The sequence below is a fragment of the Balaenoptera ricei genome, chromosome 19, assembly GCF_028023285.1.
Source record: "Balaenoptera ricei isolate mBalRic1 chromosome 19, mBalRic1.hap2, whole genome shotgun sequence".
NCBI classification, from domain to species: domain Eukaryota; kingdom Metazoa; phylum Chordata; class Mammalia; order Artiodactyla; family Balaenopteridae; genus Balaenoptera; species Balaenoptera ricei.
Window position 1 is genome coordinate 28,125,241 of NC_082657.1, and position 27,963 is coordinate 28,153,203.

General features: G+C 48.6%; 1 protein-coding gene across 1 annotated transcript in view; it reads right to left on the bottom strand.

Annotated features, from left to right (window-relative positions):
* Window positions 1-817: 817 nt before the first annotated feature.
* The window catches only part of LOC132353200 (ATP-binding cassette sub-family C member 12-like), a 58,141-nt gene continuing 30,995 nt past the window's right edge, over window positions 818-27,963 (bottom strand). The window contains 17 exon segments of the mRNA XM_059904217.1: window positions 818-904; window positions 1,007-1,171; window positions 2,709-2,822; window positions 3,788-3,866; window positions 4,929-5,088; window positions 5,531-5,720; window positions 7,431-7,520; window positions 12,739-12,925; window positions 16,080-16,217; window positions 18,630-18,856; window positions 19,537-19,734; window positions 21,662-21,765; window positions 22,470-22,565; window positions 25,411-25,476; window positions 25,560-25,635; window positions 25,745-25,808; window positions 25,810-25,877. Of these exon segments, the coding sequence (XP_059760200.1) occupies window positions 818-904; window positions 1,007-1,171; window positions 2,709-2,822; window positions 3,788-3,866; window positions 4,929-5,088; window positions 5,531-5,720; window positions 7,431-7,520; window positions 12,739-12,925; window positions 16,080-16,217; window positions 18,630-18,856; window positions 19,537-19,734; window positions 21,662-21,765; window positions 22,470-22,565; window positions 25,411-25,476; window positions 25,560-25,635; window positions 25,745-25,808; window positions 25,810-25,877 (2,109 nt within the window).

Here is a 27,963-nt window from a genome sequence, read left to right on the forward strand (position 1 = left end):
ATTTGGGAAACGCTGTGGAGGTTTGTTACTGAGTCAAAGGAGAAAGCAAAGAGGGTCTGTGAGAGTAAACAGTACAGAACCGGGAATATCTTCAGCAAAATAATTGCAAGGCAACATTTCAGGGTAGTTTAATTTCCTACTGCATTTTAATGACCAATATAGAAGATATAAAAATGCAATTTACAGAAAAACTCCAACATTTTGTTTCCCTGGTTATTCTAATAGAGCAAATGGGACATACAATATGATTTTTTAAAAAAAATTTTCACCCAACACTGTAATCAATCTTTCATGCTACAGATCTGTGTAGTTACTGTTTGTCACACACTCCAAATAGATGTGAATAGGAGTTAAGCAGGAAGAAAACTCTGTTCTTTTCCCTTCTGATAACAAGGCAGGAAACCTTTACAAAGTCCATCCTTAGGCATTTTTCCATTCTGTTTGACCAGTTTTTAACTGAAAGTTACAATGGTTCCATTCCCAGGCACTGAGGTGGTAATGATGAGGACACATGAGGGATGGTTGGGGTTTTAGAAGGTGAGGGGCAGTTTTTTAACCCACAAGCTTCTTCTGCCTCTGTTCATCACCTAGGACCAGACCCACACCCTCCAAGTGAGGTCAGGAGGCACGTGCTGGGCAAGGCAAGGAAACAACCTCCACCCCAGCCCTGCCTGTGCTCCAGGCGTGGGAGGGATGGTGGACCAGGGCTGCCCCCTGAGATAACGGCCCCTCCCCCTGCAGGCACATCTGACTTATCTCACACAGCCTCCTCTTCCTCTAAAATCAGCTGATGTGGCCCCTATGGGGACCTTTATAGTCAGACTTTTTTTTCTGCTGCTAGTAACATCGCAAACACAGAATCTAGCTTCTCAGCAAGGACTTCAGGCTTATCAAACTCGACCACCTGAAAGTCAGAGAAGAAGAGCTGAAATTGTCAGAAAATATCCACCCACCACAGAGCCCAAACCATTGAAACCTCTGGAGAGGTGACGCCAACTTCCTGCACTTTCCCGTTTTCCATGACCAGGACATTGTCACAGTTGAGGACCGTGTTGAGGCGGTGGGCAATGGTCAACACAGTGCAGTCTTTGAAGGCATCTTTGATGGTGCTCTGAACAAGGGTGTCGGTCTTAGAGTCCATGGAGGCAGTGGCTTCATCAAGGAGAATGATCTGTTGAGGAAGGAGCGTTGTGAAAGTCACACCAAGCCAAAGCTATACCTAGAGGGAAACTTATAGTCTTAGCTCAATTTATTAAAAAAGAAGGGTTGAAAAGTAATGAGCTAAGTATCTGTCTCAGAAAGTTAGAAGAAGAACAAGAGAATAAAAGTCATATCACACCACCTTCTTCTTCCTCAGAGGGACTTGCTGGAGAAAGAAGGTTGTATATTCTTTACTCCCCTTTTTGTGAATGGTTTATTCTAATCCTACAAAACAGTAAGAAGAAATGCCCCATGGTCTTTATCTACTGTACTACATGAGTTAGCATGAGATATAATAACAGTACTTGTTATGTTTCCTACTGCTGCTATAACAAATTAGCACAAATTAGAGGCTCAAAACAACGCAAATTTATTATCTTACAGTTCTGGAGGTCAGAAATCCTAAAGCCAAGGTATTGTCAGGACTGAATTTCTTTTGCAGGCTCGAGAGAAGAAATGGTTTTCTTGCCTTTTCCAGCTTCTGGAGACTGCCTGCATTCCTTGGCTTGTGGCCTCTTTCTGGCATCACTCTAACCTTTACTTCCATCGTTGTATTTCTTCTTTCTTTCTGACTCTCTTTCCTCCCCTTATAAAGACTTGTGTAATTACACTGGGCCGAACAAGGTAATCCAGGATAATCTCCCCATCTCAAGATCCTTGACTTAATCACATCTGCAAAGCCCCTTTTTCCCAGGTAAGGTAACATGTTCACAGATTCTGGGTATCAGGACATGGGCATCTTTGGGGAGCCATTATTCTGCCTGCCACAGTGCTGGTTTGCCAGTCAGAGGGCTTGAGTTCAGCTCTAACTCTGCTTGACTTTGGCTAAATTACGTGACTTCCCCAAGGCTCCATTTCTTTGTCTGTAAAAGGGAGTTACACCTTATCATGAACACGAAATGCAAGGACAACACATCAACCACTCAGCGCTGTGTAGTGCCACAGTCAGGACTGAATGCATGCTTGCTCCCTTCCCTGTCGTTAGCACATGTAGAGAGCACACACGATGGGTTACACTTTGATCAGGGTTCAGAGAATGGGATCTCTAAAGCAACAGCAATCCCTTCCCCGAAATCAGTAAGCAAAGATGGCTAAGTCACTCAGAAAAATGAGTATAAATTTTACAGTCCTTATATCCTGGCATTCTGAAGGCCTTCTTTAGTATCCTGAGTACTGTTTATCAGGCCTCAGAATCATTCAGGGACAAAGGGAAAAAGTTGAGAGGCAGATTTCTCAAACCCAAACCACTTAGGAGGACAGAGAGAATACCTAAGCAAGACCTCCCGGGGAAAGGCCCAGGGGAGGCAGGTGCTATTGCTGTAAATGGCTGTTATTTTTCAATTTTTTCCCCTCACAACTTTGTCTTAAGAAAAAGTGATCGGTTTTTAAATGGCCCAATTGCTCTCTCTTTGTTGAAAGACAAACGCCTGGCTCTACCTCTTGGATTGAGTGGCGCTGCAGGAAATATCCAACATTTGACCAATCCATTTTCCACGCTGTTTCCTTACTGTTGAATTACGGAGAAGCGCTCGGGCCATACAAAGCAGCTGACGTTCCCCTACTGAGAAGTTTTCTCCATTTTCTGTGACTTCTGCCTGTAATTTTTCCGGGAGTTTCATTATCTATAGAACACAGAGAATGCCATATTTGTGCTGATGATCTATAAAATTGTCCTGTATCCTCCATATTGATTGCCCCCTTCTCTCGCATTTATCAGCTGGCTTTATTTTACTGCGGAAAACAAAGTGCAAAACAACAATCATTTCAATATTGCGAACAGGCACCAGGGAAAGACCAAGGAGTAGGCAGTCATTAGTAATTTAAAATCACAGTGTGATTCATAGAACCCCGTAGACACCTTGCCAAAAGAGTACAAATGATGCACATATGGCTCCAGAGAAACACAAACAAGTATAAATGGCTTTCGGGATCCTTATTTCTACGCATAAAATGGAGATGGGATGGAATTTTCTGGTCATCAAGGAAAGGTAAAGACAGGGTCTGATTTATCTAGCATGACAAGTCAAAGTGGCTTTGGGAGATGCTCACCTTGGTACCAAGTCCTGGGAAAATAAAATTCCCTCTGGGCTGCAGAGGTGGCCACACTCACCTGCTGACCCCAGCTGCAGCTCTTATAGGACAGGGTTCCGTCTCACAGATGGTTCACTCCATGCCATGCGCGCTCATCTTCCCAGAGTTTATCTGCTTCAATAAGCAAATGAGGCTATTGGCAGAGCAGTAGGGCACTTCATCTGCTCTAGAGTCAGATGGGCTTGGGGTCAAGCCTCCATTCTGCTACTCACACCTGACTACCCTGAGTCTTAATTTCTGCATCTCTAAAAGTAGGGGTAGGAGTACCAACCTCAGAGGGTTGTAGTCAGGACCAACTGAGATAATGCATGTAGAGCTCTTGACTGAATCATTGCAGTGGCCTGATAAATACTATCTATTGTTGCTTTTAACAAGGAGTAATAAGGATTGACATATGTGGTGCCAACAAACAACTGGCCAAATCTAAACCTGAGCCAGATGTCTGGGGCACTGGTGCTGGGAAACGGACTCACCCCGGACAGCCCCAGAGACCTACAGTGTCTCTCATGAATGTTCTCTCCAGAACCTGCCAGAGCATCTCATCGCTGTGACTCCCAAAGGGATCCAAGTTGTACCTGCAATGAAGGAAAGGGGAGGAAGCTGAATTTCTGAGGACGAGAGGACGGGAGAGCATGTCTTCCACAGCATGAGGAGGAGAGCGGGAGGTGATGTGTGATGACGCTGCAGCAACCAGAGCAGCACTTAGTCCAGGGCACTGGTTCATGAAATACCAACCTCAGGCCGAGAGACCGAGGACCCATGACTCTGGGACGGAGCAGAAACCACCAAGGCGGGCAGACCACCAACCCTGCCAAGAGATAGCTCCGAGCGAGGCACTGGGGAGACACATTTGGTCCTCTCCGTGGCCGTGTGCAGCAGAGCGGATCTGACCTTATGCAAATTCTTGGCAGAGAGAGAAGCAGCGAGCAATTCCACCTCCCGGTGTGTTCACTCTGCCTTCAGAGGCAAGAGCTTTATCTGCAGCTCCCAGGCCTTGCAGAGGTTGAGCACCTTACATGCAGGGTGTGAGTCTAGCATTTCAAGACACGGAAGGTGCTTTTCATTCACCTCTCAATACAGCCCCCTACTTCATCTGGTGCTCAATGGGGGAATGTCCCTCTTGTTAGAGGGGCAGCTACTACACTGGGGCAAGTGAGTAACTGTGGTTTTCTCCTTGTGCTTTGATGACAGGTCTTGAGCCCTGTAGAAGTTGCAACCCTACTGTTCTTGGACTTGAGCAGTTTCTGTTCACTTCTTCGTGGGAGTGAATTGACGTTACTTCCGAAAGGATAGCTACGTACGTAGAATAACCATTTATTTTATCGTGCAAACTGGGGTAATTTAGGGAGTGGCCACTGCTAAACCTGATAGGATGCTGAAACAGGCATAAATCAGGGCTCTCCGGGGCCAACTGGGATGTCTGCTCACCCTGCACATACGCATCTTGCGTATTTGTAATGCAGTTTATAAAACACAAGTAATGTTCAGGCCCCTAGTCCTCAGCTCCTCCCAAGCCTTGTAAACATCTCAGGATAGGACGGCCCCAGGCCAGCCACGGCGCGGGCGCTTCACAAAGCTCTTGTTGGTCTGATTTCACTATCCAAAAATAGGGATGCACAACGATCAAAGACAACTACCTTACTGTACCTACAAACAGGACAGGATCCTGGGGGATGACAGTCAGCTTGGTTCTGAGGTCTTCGCAACCAACAGTACAGATGTCCGTGCCATCAGTGAGGGTTGTGCCACTGGCGACCTCCACCAGACGAAACAAGGCCATTCCTAAGGACGACTTGCCTGGGAACGATAAATGCAACAGCAGCAAATCAAACATCAGTTTGTATTCCATCATACCTGAGTATCTATCTAATCAAGGGAATTTTTAACGCAATGAAAATGACATTGTGCAGACAGAAACCCCACTCTGCAGGGGCACTCAGCTACCCTAATACAGTTAACCTGTCCACCCCTGCAGGGGCTATTTACACATGACTCATCCTCTGGGCTTCGTCTCACCAGAATGATTCTCATTTAATTAATTCAAAAACTGATGTGTGTTTACTTCCGACTCCACACATCCATCCAACCTGAAATCCTAATTTACAGTAAAGAGGTGTCAGGGAAAAAACAACCAATCCACCACACATGCACATCACCCTCTGTTGTGATTTAACTAGCATGCCCAGTGGAAATGCAAAGAAAACAACCTGAAAGAAACACAATCAGAGCTTGTCCTCACTAGAACCTGTTCTTCAAACAATCCCAACTGTCTGCCCACTCTGGATGTTCAAGTTCAGCCCGTTGAGAACAAGGGGAGTGTTGTCTCTATATCTCATCTGATAGTCTCTGAATGTTATCTCCCCGCGGCTGGGCCAGTCGTGGGGACAGGCCCCTACTTTGAGGGGGTGAGTGCATTCAGGAACACAGGTCTGAAAAGCAGAATAACAAATGATGGGTTAATAGTCATTTGCTTTTCCATTCATTTCATTCATTCATTCATTCACTCACACAATTCTAGGTACTGGTATTCATGCTGGTGAACTAGACCAGTAAGGACACTGCACTCCAGAAACTCACATTGCAGTGGGGAAGTCAGATAATAAACAAGAAGAGATGAGAAATGAAGACAATAAAACAGAGTATTGTAATAGAATACACAATGTGTGGGGTGGAAGGGGTAGGCGGAGTAAAAGTTACTTAAGTGTTGAGGAAGGCATCTGTGAGGATGTGACATTCAAGCTGAGACCTGAAATGCTGAGAAGATGCCAGCTACAGAAAGATTCATTCCAGGCAGAGTAGACAGCTAGTGCAAAAGCCCTGAGGCCAGAATGAGTGTGGGGACTTTGAGGAATAGAAAGAAAAGTCGTGTGGCTAGAGCTTAGTGAATAGAATGGATGACTATAAGGGGCAGCTCATACTGGGCCTTGTGAGCCTGGGCAAGTGTCAGCAATGTGACCTTGAAGCTGTGTGACAAATCCAGACCAAGCCTTGAGATTTGCTGAATTCGATCAGATACAATTTCATTATCTGCAAGAGTCACTGTGGTGTTAGAAGCAGGAAGATGACAGTAGCACCGGGTGTCAAGTTCAGAGTTACTTGGAAAAGGAATTAAAGTTTTATAAGAGCCCAAGAAATGCAAATCTCCTCTAATTAAGGAGGAGAGCAACTTGACTGCATTATAAGACCAACCCGTCCTCTGAATTATAAAGTCCCTGTTAACCAGGAGAAATAGAGTTCCCGTGTTCCCCATTAGGGTCGCTGACCAGCCCACATCGCTGGTCAATAAGCAACCACAATTAGCTGAGAAAATAATTGTATTCCTAGACAGTGAGTATTTTTAATCCCTAGAAGATTTAGAATTAGTAATAATAATGTTTAAGAGAAGCAGAATTGGAATAGTAGTATTTTTAAGTTTATGGAATCTGCATATTTGGTGCTTTAAGTATTCATAATGTTAATAACATTCAGGCTTGTGATTCTAATTTAAAATGTATAATTGAATAACTTATTTTAACATGGTTTTAAGTTTAAAAACTTACTGTTTATATACAGTATTGGGATTGTCATGAGAACTTAAAGCTCACCATATTTACAAGTTTAATTTATTAGATTTATATAACCTCAGGAAGGTTTGTTTGTTCAATCAGATTATCGAGGTACTTAAAAAGGAAATGGAATGCATTAAATTTTAAAATGCAGTTTAAAATGTTTTAAAGTGTTTAAGTTTGTAAAAGGGGCCAAATGCTGTTCAAAGGCCCTTAAAAGTGATTGCTTGAATTGGCAAGACTGCTTTTCAAAGAATAGCAGGATTTGTAAGGGGAACGTAAAAGCTTTTAAAGAAGAGGAAGACTGGTTTTTTCAATTTACAATTTTAGTCAAGTAAATATTAATTTTTAGAAACTAAAGTAAGCCACTGAATTCTCTCTTCTGTGTACAGAAACTGTCCTTGAGGAAAATTTTTTAAAAAGAACCTCTCCCTCATCATCAAGGACTTTAGACTATATTGTAAATATGGGTGTTAAGAAAAGGGGTTGTGGTCCGATTTCAGTTTTTAAAGAGATCCCTTTCACATGTAAAAAGATCAAATACCTAAATTCTGCCAGAGTTAACTGGCTCCTCCTCTTGCACTGATTTCTTACCGAAATGTACTCCCTGAGCAGCTCCACGGAGGTGAACTTGGCCTGGGTCTCCGTCACTGTCCGCACACACACTTGGAGCAGCCCACTCAGCTGTGGAGGGGGCGACAAGCAGCCACAGTCAGAGCCCTCTCTGCCTTCAGGGCTGGCTTGTGAGTCACCCCTCCCGTCTTACTCAGGACCACACCAAAAGCAGGCCTGCATTCCCAGCCAAGTGCCCAGATGTAAAGACACTCCTGTTGGGGTGTTTTGCCTTTAAACACTTCCTTTGTATTTAGAAACAAATGGTAATTATATTCTCCCTGGCACTCCAGATGGTCAGAGTCATCCCACTACAGCACCGCTCAGGCACAAGCTTCTTGGTTGGAGGGGTGGGGAACTGCTGTGAGCAGGAATTCTCCCAGGGCCTCCACACTGCTGGAAACCCAGCACTTGCGGCCACCTGGTGGGGTCCTGCACCTCTGTGCCCTCCCCGATTACCCCACCTGCATCCTGGAAGCACCTGAAACCCAATCACCACAGATATCAGAAGTGGAAGAAAACCATCAAGCCCATCTGCTTGCTTCGGACATGAGAAACTCTAGGCTTAGATGGTGGCCTGCTAAGGTCACCCACCTTAGGCCAGGATCCCCCAGAAGCCAACCCTGAGGTTTGAGGGCAAGCAGGTTGAATGGAGGCCCCCCCCAAAGATATTCCACATCCAAATCCCTGGGACCCTTGAATGTTACCTCATTAGGAAAAGGGTCTTTGCAGGTGTAATTAAGGACCTTGAGATCAAGCTGGGTTACCTGGGTGGACCCTAAATCCAACAAGTGTCCATATAAGAGAGAGAGGAGGAGGAGATGTGAAGGTGGGATGGAGATTGGAGGGATGCAGCTACAAGCCGAGGAAGCCAACAGCCACCAGAAGCTGGGAGGGACAAGGAACAGATTCTCCCCTAGAGCCTTCCAAGGAAACATGGCCCTACAGACACCTTGATTCTAGACTTCCAACTTCCAGGACCGCAAGAGAATACACTTCTCTGGTTTTAAGCCACTAGTTTATAATTTGTTACAGCAGCCCTAGGAAACAACTCCAGGAGGTGGACCCAAAAAGTCCCAGTAGGAGCTGGGAGAACTGAGGCACAGAGGAGGAGAGTCCGGATAGGCTTCACTGTGGGCAGCTGAAGCTTGACGCCCCTGGGGGTCCTGGGAGTCCACACAGAACACACCTGACTTGTCCCGAGGATGCTACTCCGTCTCCACTAACTCCCTGCAGGCATTGCTGGGGCTCTGGGAGGACCCCCCATACCGCAGGTGCAACCTGCCTCAGCCTTGAACCGAGCACCTTCCCGCAGCAGTGGGAGGCCAGCTGGCCTGCCCTGGAAGGGCGGCCACCAACAGCACCTGCCTCGGTCACAGGGTGGGCTAGTGGGCCGGAGGAAGGACCAGGTCTTCCTCACTAGGTGAGTAGTGACTTGGTGCCGGCACAGTCGGGGCTGGTTTCCCAGGGGTGAACGTGCTAGACAAGACCCCTGCAGCCCCAGGGCTTGCATTCTAGTGGGCCGGCGGGATGAGACACAGGCAATTTCAAGGAACCCTAAGAATGTCAGTTATACGGGAAGATGTGAAAGAGGGGCTAGGGCTGGGCTGGGGGGTTACCTTAGTTGGGGTGATTAAGAAGACGGTGTGTGCTGAAGCATTCATGATAAGAAGTCTGCCAGGCAAACCCTGGGTAGCAGCAAGTGGCCTTAACAGGAAGGAGGCAGTGTGGCCTGAACAGGTGGATGAGGTGAGAGCAGACCCTCCGAGAGCTCATCTCAGTGGGCTTGCTGCCGCCCAGCTTCACACATGCCACTGGCTTCCCATTTCTCTTAGGGCACTGGTTCTCAGCCGGGGTGATTAGGCACCCCGTCCCCGGCACATTTGGCAATGTCTAGAGACATTTTAGGTTGTCACGACCTTGGAGGAGGGAGATTCTACTGGCATCTCCTGGTTAGAGATCAGGAAGACTGCTGACATCCTGCAACACACAGAACAGCTCCTGTCAAAAAGGATTATCTGACCCAAATGTCCACAGTGCTGCAGGCGAGAAAGCCTTTCTTAGAAGACAGGTGACACCCTTGCCCACGGCTGATGGAGCCCCGCAGACCCCTCATATCGTATTCTCCACCACCCTGCTCAGGCCACAGGAGCTTCTGAGTTCCCGGAAGGCACCAGTCTCCTGCCTGCCCCCAGCCTTCCCAGGTCCCTCAGACTGAAGCACTCCCTTGGCTCCTTCTTTATCAAATTCAGGTGTCAGCTTGCAAGTCACCTCCCGGCAGAGGTCTTCCCTGACTATATCGGGTCTAACCGCTGCTTCCCCACTGACAGTCAATTACCCTGCTTCGTTATCTTCATAACAGTTCAGCAGTTTCCGAAGTCTCCTTATTTATTTACTTGCGCACTTATTTATTCCATCCCACTTTATATCCCTTTATGTCCCACTAGCATGTAAGCTCCATGAACGCAGAGACCTGTCCAGCTTGTTCCTGCTGAACCCACAGCAGCTGGCATGGTTCCGGCTCCCGGCAGGTGCTCCGTGGACACGTCTGGTGAGTGAATGAATGAACTCTGCTCTTGAGAAGGGCATATAAATATTTTGTTAAGTTCAAGGGTATCAGCTCCTCAGGGCCCCGGGCAGCCCTCCATGGGGTTAGAATTCCCTTATCAGCACAGTGCTGGCCCCAGGAAGTGCTCATCCGCCTCCGTGATGGTATGGGATGTTACTTTGCACTCACTTTCTGCTCTGTGGGACTTCACACCAATTTCTCTTCCGCCTAGGGAGTCTCCTCTGTTCTCAAGGGAAGCTCTGTCAGCTGGATTTTCTGTATTCTCCAAAGGGGGGCTAATGCTCAATAAAGCTCCAAAGCCAGCTGGAGGGGAAACACCCCCTAGACCTTGAGGTGTGCAAATTCTCCAGCCTCACAGGAATGTATGAAAACAATCTCATAGAAAGCTGGTGATATATCCCAAGAGCATAACCTCAGTTGAGGAAAGCGGTTTCATTTGGATCAAGTAAGGGAATCTATTCAACATCATCTGTTTAATATTTTACTAGGTAACAGCAAATAAAATCATCCATCAATGAGGGAAACTGCCTGCCCAAGGAAAATTCATTTCCCTCACTTAACATAGAGTCCTGAGCATATATTTGTTCCTCTTCCTTTCCAAAATATTATTAAAATGATAGTACAGAGATTGCAAAAAGGAATAGACCGTTAACAGCAAGGGGGCTTGGGAAGAGATATCATTGAAGGAGAGAGTTACACATTTCTGGAAGATGGAAAGAGGGTGAAAGCCTTTTGATAGGATGGAGGCAGAGTGTGCTGCAGGGGCTTCCAGAACCTTCTGTCCAGCAGAAGTCAGAGAGGCTCCAGGTAAGAGAAGGGGTCCACAGAGAGACAGATTGAGGTGGTATATAGACAGCTACTCCTGTTGGGCCCATTTCCTCCCCCTCTTCATCTTCCTTCCAACCAGAGGTAGCTGGACAATTTATCCCTAGGCCAAAACACACACACACACACACACACACACACACACACACACACACACTTCCCTAAAGTGGATAAATGACTTGGGGATAAATGGGGCTCCCAGAATAGTATCCTAGATAAAATCTCTTTAAATCTAGCCTTTGGGTGTCTGAAGGCCCGCTCTCTGGCTGCTTTCCTGAAGTGAAGCCAGCCTGTGGAAAAGTCCAACCCACCTATCCATAGTTATAAAACCTCCCATCAGGAGAGACCTACCAAGGCATACACAAAGGCAGATGAAACCGTGAAAATCCAACCAAGTTTCTCAGCCTTAACCACAAATGGATCAAGAGACATATGAACAAAACCAATGGCATGAAAGAGCAAGAACCAGATGAACAAACAAACAAACAAACAAACAAAAAACCTGATCCTGGAAAAAACAGATATCAGTCAAAGAAGAAAGGAGAGTTTAAGAAAGGTGAGGAGCTCTAATTAATATCCTCAGAGAGATTTAAAATATGTTGCACCCATTTTAAAATGATTTGCTTAAAAACTCAGAGACTAAGAAAGAGTTTGTGGAAATTAAGTATACGAACATATGATCGCCAAACTTCAAATTCAAGAGAATGGCTGAATGACAGAGCAAAGGAAAATTCCCAGAATAAAGATAAAAAAACAAGAACATGGAAACTTTGAGATGCAAGAAAGGAAACATAGAGGACTGATGCAAGAAATCCAATATTCAACCAATATGAGTCACAGAAAAAGAAAACAAAGGGGAAGGAGACAAGGAAATTATCAAGAGGAGAAAAAGGAATAAAAGAGGAAAAGGAGAAATTTTTCCACTTGAAGAGAGATTTGACTTTATTCTGTTCCCAGCCTTGAACAGAATAAGTGGAAACAGACCCCCACTCAGACTCACTGTCCTGGACTGTCAGAGCACCGAGGACAAGGACTGCATCGGAACAGCTTCCAAAGACAGAAGTGTGAGGTATGTAACAAGGAGCAGATGCAGACTCAGATTGGTATCAGACCCAGTTGACGTGGGTTCAAATCCTGGCTCTCACACAGGCCAGTGTGTGATTCTGACAAGTCTTTCTGGACCTCAGTCTCCTCACCTGTAAAACCTGGATTATGGCGTCCTTACCTCATGGGTTATTGTGGGGATAAATGAATTAATTTATGTAAAGGACTTACAACAGTGCCTAAAATGACATGTGTTTCCCTATTATCATTATTATTCCCTATTATTATTATTTCCCTGTTATTCTTATTTTTCAAAAGAAAAACACCAAAGCAACCAAAAAGAGAAGTTGGTGATTATTTGTCATGGGCACCATGGTTGCCCCCCAGCATTCCTTTCCCTCTCCCCATTGTGGGGCAGCGGTGTGTGACATGAGAGCAGCATGGGGTATGACTCCATCCTTTGCCCTAAGCCAGTCATCCGAATCCCATCGAGCCACAAATTAGTTCTGGGATGCCTCAATTAATCCAGTAAAAGTAGAACACAGGGCTTTTGTTCAGTGGCTGGGGCAGGAAATGCTTTTCTCCCGCTTCCTTCCTGCTATAGCCCCCAGAGGCTGCCAGTCACCATTGCACAACAACGAAGAAAGTCATCACAGGAGGAGGACAAACCCAGGGGCCATGATCCAACTGTGCCTGAAGCCCATACAGCCACCAGACCTTTTAATGATGTGAACCACTGAGCTCTCTTTATTATTTAAACCCGTTGAGTTGGGTTTTCTGTTATGTCCATCTTCCCTGATACACTCTATGCCAGAGCCTCCAGGCCAAGTCCAGCCTCACACTAGGTGTTACCTGGATGATGTAAGACAATGGCAAGCCTTTGGATGAAGCACTGATTGAGGAGAAACTCAGGGTCACCAACAAGGCCACAATGAAGGTGATGATGTTCATGAGGACATCCATCCTTAGAGCAAACCACCTGAGAGCACAGTTAAAGTATAGGAGATGGCTGCAGTTTTCATCATTTAGCATCTTAAACCTAAAATTAAGAAATCAGACAAAACAGGAGGTCAGGTTGTGCTTCCATAGACTTAGGGTTAGGGCTACTGGAGAAATAGGGAGAGAGGAATGCATCCTTATATAGGAGTCTCTTAAAAGATGAGCATATATTCATACTCTTTAAAATCTGCTGCCATGGGCATCTTTGATTTGCACTTATTTTGAGAAATCCTACATAGCAGTAGCATATGGTGCTGAGTGGGCTCTTTCTGTCTTTCCCAGAACTGGCAACTGGAACCCACAGCTGAGAACAAGAGGGGCTGAGAACCTCACACTCTACCTCCAAAGGACCGCTGTCTTGGGGACAGCCACTCCCCAAACGCCCTGTGGAAATGACCGTTGACCCCTTTGATCTATACAGGGTGGCAGGTGAGGAGATCTCAATGTTTGTGGTGGCAGAGGAAGGAAAGGAGGGTGCTGGATTGGTTCTCCTCCCCAGTTCAGGGAAAGAAGAGTCAAGGCAATTGTTTATAAAGGTGGAGGAAAAAAAAGAAAGCTGACATCTTGTACCTCTGCTGCGTGTCCCCTGAGCCAGAGGAGAAGGAGCACAGGGCAGAGCGACAGAGAGACGACACCGCCGAGGGATGAAGGCAAGACCCAGCCCCGGAGTTGCTCGGTCCCCAGATGTACGGAAGGTGGGTCCTGCCCGTTCCTGCAGTCCCTAGAGTTGGGGTGCAGAGGGAAGATGGCATGTGTGGCTGCAGTCTTGATGCCACACTGATCGGCATGAGGCAAGAGGCCCCATATAAAAGGAAAGCAGTGTGAGGCTGCCAGGCGGAGCTCATGGGAGGACCCACCAGAGCCTGACCATCGGCAGTGCACAGCAGAGCAGCTGGGGACCTGGGTCCTGTTGGGGGCTCTCCTCCACCACACCTTATCTGCACGGAGAGCTGGACCAGAAGAAATCAGCAGCAGAAAGGAGAATGACCCAGACAGGGTGGTCACCTGAGGATGTGTCCTTCCCCACCTCCATCCCTCTGCACCAGCCTCAGAGAACCAGGCTCAGAGAAAAGGGAGAGAGTGTTTAAAAGACTAGGTGCTTCCCAACAGTGACCCTGCCCCCTTGCCCGACACATAGAGCAGCACAGCATGCCCACTCCAAGCCTCTGAGCAGGTGGAGGGTGGGGGGCCGTGGCCTGAGTACCTTCAAGATTGAAGTTTTAACTGGACTGAGCTAACCTTTGACCAGAAGGGACATTAATCACAATTGCCACTGAAGGTTCCCCTGACTTACTGGGAAAGGGGCTTCATCAGAACAACTGGTAGAAATTATTAGAAAAAAATTAAAACTTTCCATGCTTAAACCCCTAAAGAGTTGAGATTCCTCCACTGGTGCAGTCATGACGTCCTCGGCATTGCTGTTCCATCCTGTTCTAAACCTCCTCAAAGGATTCTGGCTGGAAGCCCCTCTGACTACCCAGGCTGGGCCCTGTAGCACCCTCCTCTCTGCTTCCACTCCGACTAATGTTTCCCAGAGCTTAGTTAAAATATTCTTCCAAACACTTTGGTCTTTCTACCATGTCGCTATAAAGCCTACAAATTCAACTGACAGCTTAAGTGACTTAGGAGTCATCTGCGGTCTTAACGTGTGTGGTTGGTTAGGTTGTGCAGAAACAGAACCACTGGCAGGGATCAAATTGGAATTTGACCTCAAACCTTTTTTTAGTGCTGTAGCATTTTTGTCTGTTCGCAGAAGCAGTACAAGTCAGAAGCCCAAGCCCTCTGGAAAGTCCATGAAAGGAACGAAAGGATTAAAAGAGGGAAGAGCCCATCAATGGCGTAGGGCTCAGCTCTCCTATAGGATCGTTTTGGAAACCTTGGGGGAGAATCTGCAGGAAGACAAGGATTGAATCTGTTCAGTTTGTTGTGAGTTGATGAATGGCCCATGACCAGGACACTGGAAGGGTGGATGTGTGATGCAGGACTCTTGACACATGATGTTCAGGTCACACCAGTAACAGCGCTAGCTGCTGACTGAACTAAAGACAGGCTAGGGTGCCAGGTCCACACTGAGATCGTGGGTGGCGGGGAGAGAGAGACACAAACTTTGAAGTGTGTGTTAGGATTTTAAGGAGGGAAAGGATGGGGGTGGAAAAAGAACATCTATGTGGCAGAGACGCTACAGATTCACCAAACTCCATTTTCTTTTCCTCCTATGGCCACAGCTGGACTACATTTCCCAGCCTCCTTTGCAGTTAGGTGCACCCATGTGACTGAAATCTGGCCAATGAGTGTGCAGAAATGATGAGTGACTTCATTGGGGTCCTCCACCCACATCTCTCCTCTTATCTTCCAGTTAGACCAGAGGATCCTGGAGAGGTCCCCAAGGCCCTCAGAATGGAAAAGCCCCAGATGGAGAGAGACCGTGTACCTGAGTGTGGAGCAGAATCCCCTACCCCTGCCCCAGGGACCCTCATTCAGGTGTGGCTTGAGGAAGAATAAATATGTATTGTGTTAAGCCCCTAAAATTTGGAGTTGTTTGTTACCACAGTGAGCCTACTGTGATTGATACACACTGATTATATGTGATTATACGGTGTTTTCGAAGTTTGGAGCTGGAGGACTCCAGAGAAATTTATTAATCTAGTCCCGACATTTTAAAGAGAAGAAAACTGGTCCATCTACGAAGTGAGATGTAATGTGATCTTTAAAAATGACTTTTACAAGGAATATGTAATAACATGAAAAATGCTATTTAAAAATAAAACAAGACAAACATGATTATAAATACTTCAGAAATAGAAAAAAAGAAAAGACTGTAAGGAAATACACAAAAATATTAATAGGATTTGGGTTGGGGGCCCATGGGTGATTTTTTTTTTTTTTTTTTTTCTATTTTCTCCTATTTTCCTTAACTGAACACATTTTACTTTTAGGGAGAAAAAAATAAAACATGTTAAACGCTGTACTGAGGTTGTCATTGGATGAGCTTGAGTCTTTGGCGGGCCTCGGACACTGGGGAGAAAGGCCTAGTGTGTGAGGGGCTCCTCCTCCGTTCTGCCGGCTCTCCGTCCACAGTCAGGCCTCGCCACCCAGACTTCCCTCCTCAGAGCCGGAGCAGCCGGCGTTTCTGGGCCTCCCGCTGGGGCTGACAGGGAGCGGAAGCCCTGGGGCAGGCCCTGCCCAGGACTTACTTGCTGACGCGGTCGTCCCTCTTGGCGTAGGCGTGGATGGTTCCCAGGCCCTGCATGCACGAGGCTACGTGGGAGACCCAGGGGGACTCGCTGACGCCCTCGACCTTCTTGAGCTCCTGGATTCCTCTGTGAAAAATGCTGCGGGAAAACCAAGAGCGGCCCAGGGGGCCCCACTTGGGGTCTCCCAGTGATCCCCTCAGCTCACACAAATCCAGCTGGGCACTCAAGACAAATTGAAGACGGTCGGTGCCATCTAACCAGGGAGGAGGGGCTGGCCCGCCATTCTCCTCTTGGGGGGCCCATCCCTGTGTGTGAGGGTGGGGCTCTCAGAAATTTGAGCCACTCCTTCCTGTGGTCTCAGCTCTGAAGGCTTCTTGCAGCATGAGTGTCTCGCTGCATGAGCTGTGACTCTAGTCTTTGAAGACTAGAGTTTTTCACACAGTGCAGCCCCTAAATACAAGCCAACCACTTCTGGGTACCCAACCAAAGAAAAAGGGATCTGTTCCAATTGTGGAGGAAAATCTGGATCTGGTGCGTCAACTGCCAATATGTGATCTTCTAAAGACATTTTCAAAGGTAATTTTGAACATTTGAACATTGTCACCTCAGGAGCTGATTTTAAAACCAAATGCTCCACAGGATGTAACTCCCCCAGGGCCCCGGTGAGTGAGAGACCACTGCCCTCGGCACGCACATTGGCAGCTGGCCCGTGACAGCGAATCTGATCTGGCCTCCAGACTCAGCTGACATTCACCCAGGGGAGAGGAAGGGAAACCTCATTCAGAGCGCAAGTGAGTTAGTTGGAAACATTGGGTAACTCAGTCTGGATCAGCCTCATCTGGCCTGTCTTGTAGCAAGAAGTAGGGGTGCAGGGCAGAGAAAAACCTTTTGCTAAGTAAGTCAACAGCACAGAGGGGAGAACAGGAACAATGGTCAGACAAGCACACAGATTACAAAAACAAACACCAGCCCAAGGAATCCATTTTAAGAAGTGGTACCCAGGACATGTTATGTTTGTAAAGGACTTGCAGAAATTATTTTTATTTGGTCATTGCAATAAACTCTTGAGGCTGGACACTGAGGCCCATGTGTCCTTTCTCAGAGTCACAAAGGAGGCAGTGGGAGACTGAAGCAAGAGCCCGGCTCCCCCAACTCCCAGGGCACATGTGCTAGTTCCCATGGCGACACCAGCTTCAGCCAAGGACGTGGAGTCAGCCTCTCTGCCCGTACATCCCTACACTCACATTCCCCACTGTCTGTGGCATCATCTGTGGACTTGATCCACAACCTTGAAACATCCAAAATCAAACCGGTAACCTTGATCACCCCCAACTGCGTCTCCTCCAGTATCACTCATATCTGTCTTCACAGCACTCCCCGTCTTGGACTCATCCTTGGCCTCTCCCATCCCCCAACCCCAGCGGACTATCTCCGAAACGGCTCCCGAATCCACCTCTTTTCTGCCCTGACTGCTGCTGCCTATGTCTCAGTTCTCACTCAGATTCTACACTGCAAGAGTCTCCAATCCTATAGCCTTGTCTCAATCTTTCTGTAGCTTCATCCCCCCTCCACACTGCGCAATGGCCACAGCAATATTTCTAAAACTCAGCTCTGAGTGTGATGTTCCTGCTTACAGGTGGACGTGGGTCCACGATTTGTGGGCTGAATCCTTGCAATCTGGGGCACCCTCTTCAAGACCCTCCGTGTCCAGACCAGGGCTGGGCACATTTAGGAACATAATAAACATTTCGTTGAGTTTTATAGAAACTCAAAGTTTATATAATATTGTGTCCCATTTCTAATTTACAAGACACTTATTGATCCTCTTGAGAACCCTTCCAGAACAGGCGAGGCACATGTTTCGATGATTACCGTTTTAGAGATAAGGAGACTGAGGCCTGCAGCGTTCCTCCGACTTCTCCAAGGTCCTCCAGCTAGTTTTGCAGCAGAGCTGGGACTCTGATACAAATTTCATCTGATTTCCAATCCTTAGCCCTCACGCAATACCCACCAGGCTGCCTGCTGAGAACTCCAGCTCGCCCAGGGCGAGGGAGGACCTGAGGAGCTGGGTTTCCTGGAAAGCTGGGACCGATGCTGCCCTCCCGCTTTTTCCCAGGGTGGGTGTGAAGGTGGGCACGGGGACCCCTCAGTGCCAAGCAGCCAAGGCCTTTCTCTCACCACGTCAGCGGTCAGGTGGGGCTATTTCTCAAAGCTCAGAGAGACTGGTCTCCTCTATCCTCCAGCAGCAGGAATGGCAAAGCCCAGTGGTTAAGAACGTAACAGCAGGTAGACAGCACCCACGGTCGCTCATTTCCTGGCCTGGGACCAGTGACTTAATCTCCCAGCCATATCCACCCCTCAGCCTTGCTCTGAGGCTCAAATGCCAGATGTATGCCGAGCACTTAGCACATCACCAAAAATCAACGTGCTCCACCATTCAAAGAAGACAGCAAGGACTCAGTACCACCGGGTACTACCGGGTCACTGCACAGGGTTAACCAAATATGCATGGGTTTCGTGTGCTCCTTTTTAAACCGCGCATCGACCTACCGTAAAAGAATGACGACGCCTACAGCCAGGCCGGCCAGGACTAAAAGGACAGCAGGAAACACAGCAGCCAATATCACGAGAATAAACAGCACCGTAAAAAACTGCTGCAGAAAGTTCTCGGCATGAAACGGCAGCCTCACATCCAGCTCGTCCATGTCCTCAGAACAACGGTTCATTAGCCTGCCGGCGGGAGTCCTGTCAAAGAAGCTCATCGGGCTCTTCAGGATCTGTGGGTGACGATGGAGGGTCACGGGCTAGGTGCCTGTTTGGTGACCCCCACCCCTGCCCCGTCCGGCGCTCCCTGGGGCTGGGATCGCGAGCCAGGCCTGAGGTTTTTTCTGGGGGCCAACACAATGCGCCAGGCCGTCCTGGGAAAGCGAGAATGCGGCCCTTTCTCGCCACCACCATGGCTGAGAGTGACCGTGGAGGGATTCAGCCTCCTTGGAGGAGGGAGGGATTTTTTGCCCAGGGCAATAAAAGGCCAAGTTCCCCTGTGTGTGTGTCGGTGGGGGGCCACACCTGTGCACTCCGGCCAGGGCCCTCCACGGCAGCAGCGGAATGAAGAGGGGGCCTGATGTCCTCAGAGCTCTTTGGAGCAGGACATGCCCTCTGGGCCTGCACACGTCTGCTCCAGGGCAATGTCCCAGGGAGACGTTCCTGACCACTCACACCTTCACCCCCAGCCCTGCCTGGGCCCATGACACACCCACAGCTCCCTGAAGTTTGCCTTTGCAGTTGATAATCAGATACTGGGAGACTCTTCCCAGACTCGACTGTAAGCTCCGTGAGCAGTGTCCCCCCCAGAGCTGAGCACAGTGTCTGGCACATGGCAGGTGATCAATAAACCCCACTGACTGACGTACCGATGCGCATGCAGCCCCTGGGGCGGGGGACGGGGAGCCTGTACCTTGTCAAACACTCGGTCGTGCAGTGAGAAGGATGCCGTCAGCGTGGTCCTGGTGAAAGTGAAGCCTCGGGTGATACCAAACACCAGCACGGACACCGCGCTCCCTGCGCGCGCCCACTGGTACACCCTCGGCCCGGCGTCTGCCAGCACCGGGCCCACCCCGCACGTGCTCATGTTGCCCTGAGGCCCACACGTCATCTTGGGAGGAAAACAAGAGGCACCGAAGATTGATCAGCTGTCAAAAGAATGGGAATTTTTCAGAGAATCTTTCCAGGGAGAAGAAACTAAAAAGGGGTGCATAATTGTTAAGAATGAGTCAGGTGGTAAAATCAAGTCAGTTCCCTGTGGGGACCTCCTGAGCTTTGCATGGGTCCTCCTGCTGGGCCGCTGGGCACCCAAGGGCCCCTGGCTGACAAGGCTCAGCAGAGCCAGTGAGAAAAGCAAAGCAGACAAACCAGACCTGTACAGGGCAGCCAGGAACCACCGGCACCTCAGGAGACCAGAGGTGACGCTGGGCCAGGAAAATCACAGAAGCAACAATAGCTGGATTCCACAGGCTGGCTGAGCAACATTCAGGCAGCCCAGACAGGCCAGGGGATCAGAGACCTGATGGCAGAAACCACCAGGCCTTTGGGGAGACTCAGGAGTTTCTCTGTATGATGGGCCAGCCCCCCCAGGGCCCTCTTCCTTTCCTTTTCTCAGGGTGCACCTAGGAGGGCGCCGGTCCACTGCCCTGGAGTCGGCGGTGGGGAGGAGGGAGCCTGATGAACCAAGGACTCTGGGAGGGTTCAAGGAGACCACACTTGGCTCCATCCTGCACGAGGAGAACACGTGTTTTTGCCTGCATTTCTGGAGGGAGGCCATCTCCTCCTCCTGAAAAACTGGCAGTTTTGCTTTTCTCTGAGCCATGTGCTAAAAGTCAAGACTGCCTTTGGGGAGCAAACAAGCATCTTTCTTCTAAACGTTATTTTGCTGATTACAGCCATAGCGGAAATGTAAACCAGAAGTGGTGGCTGATGGCTGAACATCCATAAAAGCAAAAGCATCCCTGGGGGGCTAATTGACCAAAGGACCAGCTTGAAGAGGGTGTTTTGTTGCGCTGTGGGCTATGCCCGCAGTGTCTGGTGGTGGCGCCAATGCGTGGGTCAGCCATCATTGCTGCTGCCCAATTAGAATGGCACTGGCCTACTGGGGAAGCACCACGCATGGGGAGAGGCTCCACTCTGACTCACCCCTTGGGTTCTCCAAGGAAAGGGCTCTTCATGAGCAAGCAAAGATCTGGGGGACGTTCCAGAGATGGCTGTCTTTTTGCACAGAGAAGGCCACCCCTTGGCTTCTCCCCTTGGGACTGGTCTCAGGGAGCTATGCCAAACTCCAGGAGGGCAATCGCATCCTCTCCCCTGCCCATGTCTTCCCAGGGCCTCCTCACTTTGGTTGTCATAGCAACAGAACTGTACCAAAATGTAATCTTGGAGGATGGGCAGGCAACCCCACAGCATTTCCTGGGGCTCCAGGAAAGCTTTGAAACCATAGGCCAAATGTTGGGAGAGTTTCCAGCAAGCTTGAAGGAGAGCAGATTTATCCATCCTTCCCAGGAGGGGCCTGGCCTAGATGAGAGCTTGGGAGGCAGAGAGAGGCCCCCCAATGGCCCTACAACAAATCCAGGGACCCAGTCTGACTTTTGCATGTCCTATTCCTGGAGGGGGACTTTGGGGAGCAGAGCCAGGTGGAACTCTCTGACACCAGACAGTGTCCATGACAAGATGCCAGTTTCTCTTCAGAGGCAAGAAGACAGAAATCTGTGTTAGGCTTCCCCAGCCTTTCCCAGACACTCCTCAGAGGTACCTTACAACAGAGGCTGCAGAACTGACCCTATCCTGCACGTGCACGACTCCAGCCATGCTGCATTTGCTTGGCACAATCCTTTAAAATTTGAAGGCGGCACATACAAATTTGGATGCCCTGCTTGTCTTGAAAAATCAAAGGGGATTTCAGGAGTTGAGTTGTGTAGTCTAAGCAGCCGACGTCAGCCTTGTGGAGAGGGCTGTGGAAGGCTCATTGCATGGTGTTCATACGCTCCATTAGCAACTGACTCAGCATTTCCCAAAGCCAAAAGGGAACTCACCTGTGAGCCCTTGTTTAACCAGACACCCAGCCACAAGTTGCTGAAGGCGGAGCTGCCAATCATCAGGAGGAAGAGGGACACCACGAAGAGAGAGAGGAAGTACCCTGCAGGGGAGGGTAGAGGGCCAGGGGTTACAGAGGCCAGGGGGCTGTGGTGGGCTCCTCTTCCTTGGGTCTAACCCTGGTGGGAAAATCAAAGCCTGTAGGAAAATGGCCTCTACCCCGGGAACCACTTTCTAGGCTGATGTGACAAGTCTGAGTGTTAGGTCCCTGGACCCCCAATGGGGACATCTGTTCCACCTGGTTGGAACATGGGTCCAAATTGTCAACATATTAAAAAAAACAAAACAAAAAAACACACCACTATTCACTTTAATAGAAGTGACTCAGTATTTTAAAACAAACAAATAAAAACCCAGCCTTGCTGAGGGGAGACAAGGAATGAAACTATAAGGTACGTTTTGCTCATGGAGATGACTCTTGCACTGAAGGCAGGCAACGAGCGGGTGCCTGCTGTCCTCAGAGATTAGAGAGCGAGGTTACACAAGAACCACAGCTGGGTCATGCTGCTGTTCACTCAGTTTCAATAAATAGAGTCTGGCAGCTTTAATGGAGACAAAGGATGACTCCATTTAAAAGGCTGTTTTATCAGACTTTAGATTTTTAGGGGGAAAGAATAAAAGCACTGATAAATGACCTTAGCATAAAGAGAGTAATTGTTAAAGAAACCATAAAACATGAACCCAACAGTTTAAGAAAGAATTTTTTAATGCAAATTAAATCAAGAAAACCGTTGTTTTCTACCGAACCTCCAGAAGCCTTAATGTACGTGTGATAAGTTTTCCAGGTCACGGTTGCTCCCCGGGGGGACTCAGTCTGGATGAGCTGGTGCAGAGGAACGGTGGGGACAAACACAAGTCCTGCGGCGCCCCCCAGCGGGGCAGGCCCCATCCCACCCACTCCCGGCCACCACTAGGGCCAACTGCCATCCTTTCTTCCACCAGCCCTATGCTTTGAAATTTCCAACATACTTTTGCTCATTTTGTTTTATTTGGTCCTCATTACAGCCCTGTGAGGCAGGTGGTTTTCCGTGTTTTGAGAAATATATTTATTAAGCACCTACTATGTGCTCAGCCCTCGGGAGACAGGGGCTGTCTTGATCTAGTTCTGCAGAAGCAGATCCTAAGAAGAGGATGTGAACGCATGCAGTTTACTCCAGAGCTAAAGGGTACAGGGAAAGGAAGGCAACAATAAAAGGTGTCTCATCAAGGCAGCAGCACCCATGGGCGATGGGAGCTTAACCCAGCATAGAGAAATCTCAGGCTGGGGCAGAACTACAACTCAGAGGCCTTTCTCATGCTCAGCGGGACCTGGGATGTTTCTACACCAACTCCCGTTGGCCACTGGGTGAGGGCTCCCCCCAGGGTTTAATTCCCCAGCACTTCTACCTTGACCTGCAGCTGGCAGCTACTAGAGAGCCCCAGGCAAAGGGATGCAGGTGTGGCAGCTGTGTGCGCAGAAGTGCTAAGGGCACCCACACCATCTACTACAGGGCCAACAAGAAGACATCTACCATGGAGCTCACACCATGAGAAGAAACCTGGGGCATCCTCCCAGGTGGATTCCTGATTCCCTCCGCGTGGCTGTCCCAAGTCCTCTCCATTTTCCAAAGGGTGAGGGCAAATGACCGTCAAGCTCTCATTGAAACAGCTTTCAGAGGTGCAGGGAGGCTGCCTAAGAGCTCCCAGCAGCCAGGATTGAATGCATGTCTCTTCCCTCTCCTACACAGAGGAGCATGAAAATGTCCGCTCCAAAGCAGCATGCTGTAGTTACACCTGGCTCTTGTAAACAGAGATAAATAGAGCCAGACAAGGGGGCCCCCCTTCGCAGGGCTCTCTGCATCCCGCCCTGGCAAGGAAAACTGTCCCATCTCAAAGGCGCCTCCGTGAATAGAGCTGCCATTATCCTCCCTGCCTGGGAAACCCTCGCGCTTCTTTGAAATGTTCAGCCTGGCTTTCACTCATTGTGTCTCCCTCTGGGTCTGCAGCATGAGGGGGTCACCTCGATGGGTCCGCAGAGCCTAACGAATGGCACCCTAAAGCATAAAAGGAACCGTCAGATCCCCTTGCAGCCCCAGTCCAGTCAGTTGTGTTGCTGATGGTCTGCTCACCTTCGCTGCCCTTGGAAAATGCCCTCGTGCCAGCCCAGTGGGCCGTCACCTTCAACCCTTCCCTTCCTATAGCTCTCAGAGCATTTAATTTCACTCTTTCCCTTTCCTCTCCAGAGAAGAGGGATGAGGAGGAGAAGAGGAGCAGGATTTACTCTCCCCACAGGACCCCAAATCCTGAGCAGCCTGGAGCTTTCCTGGGAAAGCATGGAAGAGACTACAGGGCCCCCCACTTCAGCCTCGGCCGCCTCCAGAGCGATAAAAATATATTGTTTTTCCAAATGGGCACGCATTTGTCACAAGCACCATTAATGGTGCCAACTTTCATCGATAAGAAGACTCACATTTTTTTCCCACATTTTAGCATCTCTGAAATCAGGATGTGTCCCATTCGGTAGTATGCCATATCATCTAATTGGCAGAGACTTTTCTTAGTGCTACATAAAATGATGGTGTTCTCAAAATGGATGGCATCTTAAATTTGTTGAAATATACTAAGGGTTTTTTTCAGCTACACATTTTTGAGGGACCTTGCTGTGGGCACTTTGAGCTAGGGGTATTTTGATCTCTGCCTTCTCAGTGCCCAGTGAGGGGCAGGGCACAAAGTAGGTGCTCAACAAATATTGAATGGATAAAGGGATGGAAGGCAACAGAGTCTAAGGAGGAGAGGCAGCTTGGCCAGCCTGGTTCTCGCCAAGTTTATCTCCCACATCTCTCCTCTCTGCCTTCCTGGAATTGCCTGATGCCCTTGAGCCCAGGTCCTCCCCTTTCCCCTCCTTGTCACCAGAGTGTCCCTGGCAAACTCCTACATATGCTTAAAGGACCAGTCCAAAGGTCACCTCCTCTGTGAAGCCCTCCCTGACTTCTCACTCCCACCCCAGCTCCCCATTACTCTTATCACAGTTTCCCATGATTATCCTCTTGCAGGTGGCTCCCACCAGACCGAAAGATTCCGAGGACAGGGCCATATTTTCTTTCTCTCCCCAGCCTAGCTTAGTGCCTGGCACATAGTAGAATGCTGAGTCCTTTTGTGGAAAGAATGAATAACCTTATCCCACCTCGATCTCTTCACGGCTGCACAATTCTTTCTCAATGCTCTGCATAAAGACTGGGAAACATCTCCTGTGTGCGCTTTTGCGTGTAATTAATCTCTGTGCATTGCTTTGATCTTTCCAACTAATCATCATCATCATCATCATCGTCATTATCATCATCATCACAACAACAACTACTGAGGGTTACTATATGTCAGGCACTGTGTTATTCATTCTATGTACAGTTTCTAATGTAATCTTTGCAAGAACCTATGAAGTTGGTACTCTTATTTCCCCCATTTTATGGATTAAGGAACTAAGGTTCAGAGTGGCCAAGTACCTTGCTTCAAAGTCATAAAACTAGTAAGTGGTTGAGCCAGAATTTGGACTCAGGCAGTTGAGCCCCAAGGCTCACACTATAGTAAACCACATAATTCTAGCTGCCCCAAAGGACATACAGCATGCCTACACTTCTCTGTCCCAAATGGTAGGTGCCCAACAAATAGTTAAGAGTATGTAACTCAGGGAATGAAAGGTAAATACCTTTTATGTCTACAAACTCTGATTCTGTTTCAGGTTCTTTTCCATCATGTTTCTCATCTCCTGGAGCCAAAACTAGGGTGAGAAATAAAGAGAGATCTGTGTCCACTCGTGAGCCGTGGGTGATAAGAGAGGCGTGATTGGAACTCTGATTGTACCAGTGTCTTCATCTCTCTCAGCAGGACTCTCCTTAAGGGCTTCCACCACTGCTGCATCATAAATGTGCTCAGGCTCCTGGAGACAAAATGAAATTCCTCTGAAAATGAAATGACAGAACTTCTCCAGGCCAGAAATCATGAGGGAAGGCACCCAATCTCTTGCACCCAAGGCCAAAGAGTTTTACCTTGAATTGCAACCCTCAGAGTTTGTGAATCAGTTTTGCATAGAGTCCTCTCTCCTCCATTAACTGTTCCCTTCTCACAGATCTCTCCATCTTCCACCAAGATGACTTCATCACAATACTCCAGGAACTGCAGAGATATTAAAGCAATCTACAGTGAGCTTCTGCCTTGGAAGAGAGAGAAGAGAGCCATGCCAGACTCCCATTCAGCAGTGTCCCAGGCTCATCTGGTCCAGGGGTTCTCAACCTTGGCACCACTGACATTGAGGGCCAGATGATTCTTTGTTGGGGGGTGGGGTGGGGTGGGGACTGACCTGTGCATTGGAGGATATTTAGCAGCCTCCCTGGCTTCTACCCTCTAGATGTCAGGGGCCCCTCCTCCCCCAGGTGTGACAAGCAAAAGTGTTTCCAGACATTGCCCAGTGCCGGCTAGGAGGCAAAATGGCCCTCAGTTGAGAAGCACTGATTTAGTGCCCACGGGTCTCATGAGTATAAAAGAGACCTTTGGTTGCCACTGTGAAGCACATTGAGCCTTCCTTTGCTATTGCTTCCTACATGAGCTGCTGTGCTAAGAAATCTCATCATGGAGACTTGGAGTATGAAATTGACAAAGTCACTGCAGCCAAGATTTGGTGGAGAGGGGAAATATGACCTCAGAGATGGCTTCCCTCTGTTGTAACATTACAAGCCCACCTCATCATCCTCATCTAGCCCAGGAGATGTAGCCTACCGTGCGGTCTCCGGCCTCCAGGCCATACTAGCTGGCCGGAGGAGTTTACACCAGCTTTATCTGTGCGATAAAAATATAGCCACATTTAATGATAGCATCCTACATTTTGCCCAAAGCACTTCTGTTTTTCTAATTTGAGTTCCCTTCATTTCCATATCATGCCTGAAATCAAAGAGTTGCTAAGAGGAGTTTCCTTTCATTTTGGAATGAGACCAAGCTCTCCCCATAGGATCAGCCCATCTAGGGGCAGGAAGACCCTCTTAGAGGTGGACAAGATGCTGTGAGATCTAAGATGGTTCAGCCAAAACAGGGTCTTGAAATACAGGTCTTTCCCCTGTGCTTTGGGGTTCACCCAAGGTCAAATCTACCTTTGATGCTCTTGATTGAAACCCTGAAAGAAGTAGCTACATTTGGTCATTGTGCATCTGATTGGGTTTGGGGGGAAGAGGGTGGTGCCCAAAAGGCCAAATGACAGCAGTTTTGCTTGGCTTTGGACAGCTCCAGCCTTTCTGCTTCCTTTGTACTAACTGCCCTGTCCACTTTCTCAGACAGCCCAAGGAGGGACAGTCCGGCTTTTAATGTCCAGTTGAGACACATTCTGACAGGGCCATTTTCCTGAACATCACCTCTCACCTTTGCACAGCATCTTCTAACTTTCAAAGGCCGATCTCATCTCCTATCTCTCAGTCTCCCACAACCCAGTGAAGAAAGCAGGCAACATTATTATCAGCCCATTTCTCAGATGTGGAAACTGAGGCACAGATGTAGGGGCACACATTCCAGCCCCTGAAGCTCCTGGTGCAGCTCCTCTGGCCAGCAAGCTCCCAGTTCTCTCCAGTGAGACTAGGTGTGATCTGAGCAGCTTTGTTCTGCAAACTCATAAAATCTGGCCCTGGGTTGGATTTCAGTGGCAGGCCAGTGGCCTCATTTCATTTGTTTCCTCAAGTAATAGAAGGACAATGGTCCAGCCTGAGCACTCGGAAGCATAGAGATTGCCCGCGGGCCCCAGAGTAAAAGCAGCCCGAGAAATGTTCTGGAAAAGCCCACGGGCTCCAGGTCCGTGCTCCGAGCGCCTCCTCCCCAACAATGGATGGCCGGACTGAGACTCCACTGCCATCTGGTGGCTGCCTGTATTTTTCAACACGCAAAAAGTAAGATGAAACGACCTTGGTGAAAAATAGTGTCTCCGAGGCCTCCTGGGTTCTTGCCTGAGTTCATACCTCTGGTGAGTGAGGTTCAGAGATTGGGCCAGGACCAAGGTCACATTCTCCCCCCTTGAGGACTCCTGCAAAGACAGCTCTGACCCACATCTGTCAGGTGCTGGGAGTCTCCCTGTGCACCCCCAGGACTCCAGGAGGACAGCCCTTCCTGCTACACATGGTCTCCAGGGACTGGACCCTTGCAGTGCGGAGCTGTGGTCACCATATTTAGCACCCTGGCTGGGCGAGAGCCTGTTCCCAGTCACCTCATGGGGGCCCAGAAGAAATCCAAC